We start from the raw sequence: 6,846 nt of genomic DNA on the forward strand, positions 1-6,846 counted from the left end.
TATGAAATGCAGCCTACTTCTACGCAGAGGTTTGTGGAGTATAATTCAAAACCCACCAGAGGTAGATGCTTGGGATCCAGAGGATGAAGATGATGCCCAGAAAATACAAGAATATAAACTAAAGAATGAGCAAGCTCTCTGTATAATAGGACTGACACTCTGTGACCAGCAACTTGTCCATATTCGTGGAGAAGAAACAGCTGCTAAGTGCTGGGAGAATTTAAAGAAGATTTATGTTCGAGACAGTGTAGGAGCACATATAAATCTTACACGGAAGCTGTTCAGAACACATCTTCAAAAGAATGGAGACATGTTGTCTCATATAAACACTATGAAGAGGATTTTCAGGAGCTGCATGAAAAAGAGCTTATCTTCACTGAACTACATCAGGTTTATATAATTTTGTCTTCATTAGATGAGAGCTATGACGACTATGTAACTTCACTGGAAGTGCTGCCAAAAGATAACCTCACATTAACTGTCATTACTGGCAGATTAATTGAAGAAGCCAGAGAGAAGGCTTGAAAGGGATCAACTCAGAAGGAACAACCACAAGAAGAGGAATTATCTTCGTCAGCCTACACAATTAGAAAATGTTTTAATTGTGGAAGAAAAGGACATTTGGCTAGATTCTGCAAGAAAGAAAAACGCCAAAATGTCAGCCAGAATGCAAAAAGGCATCAAAAGGATAAAAATGCTTAGAGCTAGCCATGTATAGCAACCAAACTGTGAACAATAATAATTTTTGGGTTGTAGATAGTGGAGCATCGCACTGCATAACAAAAGATAAGAAAAGATTTATTAAGATGTCCACGAGTTCACAGCAGATATCGTTAGCTAATGGTTGGAAACTTAAAGCAAAAGCTGAAGGTACTGCATATTGTTCTTGCATACAAGAAAATGTAAAAATGTTATATGTACCCCAACTTAAGTTTAATTTGCTTTCAGTTAGAGTTTTGAATTAAACTAGGTTATGTAGTTACCTTTAGGGAGAAAACTGCATAATAGAAAAGGAAGGTAAAAAGTGACTGCAACTTTAAAAGGTGACTTGTATGTGTTAAATGATAATCAATTAGGTGGCTAACACAGTGTATAATAACGTTAAACCTCATGATGAATGCATACATTTGTTACACAGGCGTTTAGGGCATATAAATTTTAAAATGCTCAAGCAAACGGTTGAACTGTCTAAAGGTATAAAACTGAAGCCTTGCAGTAAGTATTTGCACTGCAATGCTTGCAGTCAAGAAAAAAAGCAAGGTAATACCAGCAAATAGAATTAATGGATTTAAAACTAATGAGCCTCTAGAGGTCGTATTTGCTGATATTATAGGTCCTAAAAAACCAAGTGTGGGAGGTGCTCGTTATATATTAAGTATAATGGATCATTATTCTAGATATGGTTTCTGTTATTTAATGAAGAGTAAAACGGAAACATATCAGAATTTCTTTAATTGGTTGAAGTTTGCAGAAAGAAAAACTAAAAGGAAACTATTAACTCTTGTAACTGATAATGGTACAGAATTTATAAATAATAAATTCCAAAATAGACTGAAGATGGCAGGTGTAGAACATTAAAAGTCTGCACCATATAGGCCACAACATAATTCCTTTATAGAAAGACGATGCCAAACAATACAGACAATGGCTCGTACTATGTTGTCAGATTCAGGATTACCTGAAACTTTGTGGAGAGAAGCAATAATGTGTGGTAATCATATATTGAATAATGTTGTTAACTCAACAACAGGTGAATTACCATTCACACGGTGGCATGATAGAAAACCTGACCTAAGCTACATGCACACATTTGGAGCACCAATATGGGTGCATATTCCTACACAACTGAGACATAAGGGGCAGCATAGGGCTAAAAGATTATTTTTGTAGGTTACTGAATCTAACCATAAATCTTACAGGTTCTGGGAAGAGGTACAACTAGAGTTTACTGTAGTGCTAGTGCACAATTCCTGGAACATGTAGGATGGGAAAACTGGAGCAAGATTCAAGTAAGGATGTAATTACAGAAACCTACAAAGACCAAACCACCATATCAGTAATAAGAAAGAGTCCAATTAAAGAAGAAGTAAAGGAAGACAAATAGGACCAAACAGGAAGAAATAAGTGAACAAGAAGAAATAGATAACCAGGAACAGGTGATAGTTAAAAGTCCACCTGTAAGCCCTGTAATACCTAGACGTTCAACACGTGAAACCAGACCACCTGATAGGTACCAAGCAAGTGTAGTTTGCCAGGTTAGTAAAATTCCAACTACTGTGGAAGAACTAAAAATGTATCCTGCAAAGGATCAAGAGAATTGGCATACAGCAATGAAAGAACTGAAATCATTAAAACAAATGGAAGTCTATGAGAATGCTAAATTACCTCCAGGTGAAAAGTCCATTGGATGCAAATGGATATTTAAATTAAAAACAGGTAAAAATGGGACTGTTACCCCTAAGGCTAGGTTGGTAGCTCAAGGATTTAATCAAACTGCATGTGATTATGATGAAGTATTTGCACCGAGTCTAAAAGCAACAACCTTGAGAGCAGCTTTAGTGTGGGCAGCTAAGAAAAACTATATCATAAATCACTTAGATGTAGAAACTGCTTATCTGCATGCACCATTGCAGCACACTATATACCTAAAGAAACCTGTAGGGATTAAGGATGATAAAACTAATAATGACTGTTGGAAGCTTAAAAAGAGTCTCTATGGATTAAAACAATCTGGTTATGAATGGAACCAATATATTGTTAAGGAGTTAAACAATATAGGGTTTAAAGCAGGTTTAGCTGATCCATGTTTATTTAAAAGAGAGACAAATGGAATAGTGTCATTATTATTGTTGTTTACAGCTGATATTGCTTTAATTACAAAAACTAATAATGAAGCTACTGAAATAATATCATTATTAGGTAAGAGGATAAAATTAAAGCAATTAGGAGAGATAAAACAGTATCTAGGATTGACAATAAATAAGACCAATGGTGGCTATAAGATATCTCAAGAGGATAAGATTTATCAATTACTAAAAACATATAAGATGGAACTTTGTAAACCAGCAAAAACTCCAATGGGTCAGGAATTTTGCCGCACTGATGCTCAGAGTTCAAAATTCGATAAGACTATCTATCAGTCACTAATTGTTAGTCTATCGTACATTAGTAATTGGTCAAGGCCAGATATTGCCTATAGCGTTAATCAATTGGCTTGATTCAACGCTGAACCAGCTGAACGACACTGGCAAGCGGCAAAGCGTATCTTAAGATATCTTAAAAGGACAATGCACTATGCATTGTATTTGGAGCAAAAGATGATTTGATTTTAAGTGCATATGCTGATGCAAGTTTTGCAACAGATATAAACACTAGGAAATCAACTTCAGGAATGGCTATACTATTAGGAAAAGCATTGATTGGTTGGAGGTCAATTAGACAGCAACACATAAGTATGTCCACAATGGAAGCAGAATTTTCATGTCTATCCTTATTATGTACTGATTTAATTCTGTATAAACAGTTGTTGTTGGATATGGGATTAACTGTTAATGATTCCATTGTAGTGTATGAGGACAATCAAGCAGCCATACAGATGGCTACAAATATTGCTGTAAAAACGAGATCTAAGCATACAGATCTTAGATATCTGAATGTAAGGCAATCTGTAAAGGATGGTTTAATAAGATTGAATATTGTATGACTGAGCAAAATATTGCTGATCAATTTACAAAAGCCAAGGTGCAGTCAAACACAAAGAGAGTTGTGATGACTATGGGTTAAGGTTGTAAATAGATAGATATATTATTATATTACCTAAAAGGGGGAGAATGTTAGGAATAACATAGGTTACCTAATGCTGGTGTAGTTTGGATTGATGGTTTGTTAACTGCGTGTTTCCCCTACTGCTGAGTTGCTGAAGGAAGAGAGGAGTTTTGAGTTCTTCATATCTCTACTGCAAGGAGATATATTACTGGACTGATATTTGTAAGTTTACTGACCTCTCTTTTTCGACAGTGGAATTTGCAACTGAATAATCCCTGGACGGACTGAATTAGTGAATGATATATGGACTGTTTGACTATGCTATAATTCCTATTGGAATAAAACTATTTAATTAGCACTGTGTATCTGTTTTACTGAGTGTAAGCTACAAAAACGTTTATCTCACATATTTTGCCTGCCTGCCTGACTGCTGTGCGAGATTCTGCTAGGGTGTATCCCTAACGCAGGGGATAGAACTGGATGCCCTTATGGGAACCCTTCCAAGCCGAGGATACTCCCTGCAGAGGTTCTTGGGGAGGGGAGGGGGAAAAAGCCAGCCCCAGACCCGTAATGGGGAGGAGGGGGGAATGAGGTGGAGGGAGCCCCTCCTCTCTTTAATGGAGCCTCTGCTTAATTGGGAGTCCTGCCCTGCGCAGGGATGGACTGGATGTTCTCAAGGGACCCTTCCAAGCTGAGGATGCTCCCTGCAAGTGGGGGTGGGGGAGAAAAGCCAGGCTGGGGTTTCCCTTGGAGAACACCGGAGGTCTTTTTTTTCTCCACCCTCCCCCCTGCAGGTCTGCTTTCGGATGGCAGAGCAGAGAGAGGAGCCACCTGGAGTTGTCAGCCTCCCTGGGGACCACCAGGGGGTTTCCTGCATGGCAAGGAAGGAGCCCCGGGTACCCCCTCCTGCCCCCCACCAGCTGGGGCTCCCCCTGCCCCACAGCAGCCTGGCCCTGGAGTCAGAGGTGCAGATCATGCACAAGCAGCCCTTCGATGCCCGGCAGGTGGCAGAGTGACTGGTGCAGCGCTCCTTTGTGGCCCAGTGCGCCACCGGAAGCTCGCGAGGTGAGTGGGGAGGGGATGCTTTGGTGGACGGGGGGAGCCCAGCAAGGCTTTTGAAGGGCCTTTTCTGTGGGGGCCCCAGTGGGGGAGGGAGATCTTTCCGGGGGGGAGAGGAAAGGGGGGCTCAGTGGGGCCTGATGGCAGCAACCCTCACTGACTAGGAGTGGGGAAGACTCATGCCCATAATGCCCAGCCACCGGGCGCTCTGGGCCTTGTAAGTCTGGGTGCCTGGGCAGCCCTACGCATCAGGTTGAAGGATTACAGGCCCTCTTCCCCACGTTCACCATTGCACCCCCAATTTTATGTCGCAAAGCGAGATGTTCCCGAACATGCATTTTGGCCTAAGGCACCACCTTTTCTTGCCACGGTTGTTAAGTGAGTCACTGGGCTTGTTAAGTGAGTCACAGCCGGTTGCTAAGCGAATTTAGCTTCCCTATTATTCACTTTGTGAGAAGTTGGCAAAATGATGGTCGCAAGTTTGAAAAACTGCCCTTTTTTCCCAAGGGCCCTTCTAACTTTGGTCACTAAATGAACTGTTGTAAGTCGAAAACTACCAGTATTCGGGCGGAGGGTCTCCGTCCCATTTATTGGGGGCAGCTCAGCTCCTTGGGGGATTTTGGGGGGGATCCTCTCCAGGAGGGTGCTCACCACCTCCCCGCTCTTCTCTTCCAGGGCTGAACATCCCACGGGAGCAGCAGCTCTACCGGGGCCTCATCAGCCTGCAGGTGCCAGCTGACCAAGTGCTCAACTCCGCCGTGCAGGAGAGACTTGCTCCCTGTCGTCAGTTCCACCCCACTCCCAGGGACAGAAAGGTGGGGAGAGGGGAGAAGGCGGAGCCACGTCACTGCGATACAGCTGCAATCTTGGGGCTCCAAGATCGCAGCTGATATCTCGCCCTGGTCGGTCCCAACGGACCTAAACGTCCCTTAGAGACGGTGATAGTAAGGGGTGCGTTCTGCTGATCCCAGGACACTGCAAAGTCCCTGGTTGATCCAGAAGAAGCCCTTTACCATCGGCGGAGAGGCAGCCATTAAGCTGCTGAAGCTGTGACAGCTCCGGAAGGAAGAGACAGAAAGAGAAAGTGTATCGGCTGGTGAGAATTTTTTTTTTTTTAGTATTATTCGGGACTTAAGGACACTCTAAACGAGAAGAATCCTGTAAGACTTTGGACAAAAACTGATGAAACTGACTTAGCGGCAATTTTTAAAGAGAATGTCAAACTGAGGCTTGGCTTTTTACTTTTACTTTTGTTTTCATTGAACTTCCATTGTGATCTAGTAACTGTAACTAGACTGGCTTTTTTCTCTTATATTCATCTAATTTTTCTTTCTTTTTTTCTCCTTTTGGCTGTTAATAGTTTTTTTTTTTTAGAACAGAGCTCCCTTTAGTAATTTTTTTCTCCTTAAATATATATATATATACATGTATATTTCCTTTTTTATTAGGCTTTTTGGGAAAGAAGGGGAGTGGATTAAAGAAATTTTGTAACACTGCCAACTAGAGGCTTGAAAATACTTTATTGGAAGTTGAGAGGGCTGTGAAGAAATCCTTTCTCAAGGACACTGGAACTTGATAAGATAGAGGGAAGAACACTGGATAATGTTTTAACAGGTGTTCTTTGAACTTCTATTATTAATTGAGTACTTGAAGCTTGGCTTTGGAATTTGTGGAGAAGCCATAATAAGAGCCTTGGATAATTAAATAAGATGCAGTGTGCTTTCTTTTACCTTCTTTAGCTGTTCTATCCCTCCTCTTCAATCCCACAGTATTTTGTAATATTTGTATATCTTTTTTTTTTCTTGTTTGACTTTATTTTTAATTTTACTTTTCTTCTTAAAGGAAAGCCTCAGAATACTTTTTTTTCTTTTTGCTTATTGGGATTTTTGCCTTTTCTATTTTCATCTTTTATTTATTTCTATGGTTATTTTTTTTATTTTTTTGAGACCTTTATAATTGGATTAGGGGTGAAGAACCTGAAGAATTCTTTTTTTTCTTCTTCTTTTTTTTATCTTCTTTTTA

General features: G+C 40.5%; 2 protein-coding genes across 3 annotated transcripts in view; one reads left to right on the top strand and one right to left on the bottom strand.

Annotated features, from left to right (window-relative positions):
• LOC113454153 (regenerating islet-derived protein 3-alpha-like) overlaps positions 1–4,781 on the top strand; it is a 13,966-nt gene extending 9,185 nt beyond the window's left edge. The window contains exon 5 of the mRNA XM_087935505.1: positions 4,560–4,781. Coding sequence (XP_087791631.1) covers positions 4,560–4,781 — 222 coding nt within the window. The remainder of the gene's footprint in view (positions 1–4,559) is intronic.
• Positions 1–6,846, bottom strand: part of LOC113452052 (C-type lectin lectoxin-Thr1-like) — a 156,930-nt gene that overhangs the window by 46,810 nt on the left and 103,274 nt on the right. The window lies entirely within an intron of this gene.

Source organism: Pseudonaja textilis, chromosome 5 (genome assembly GCF_049901715.1).
Source record: "Pseudonaja textilis isolate UNSWEBS1 chromosome 5, rPseTex1.2, whole genome shotgun sequence".
NCBI classification, from domain to species: Eukaryota; Metazoa; Chordata; class Lepidosauria; order Squamata; family Elapidae; genus Pseudonaja; species Pseudonaja textilis.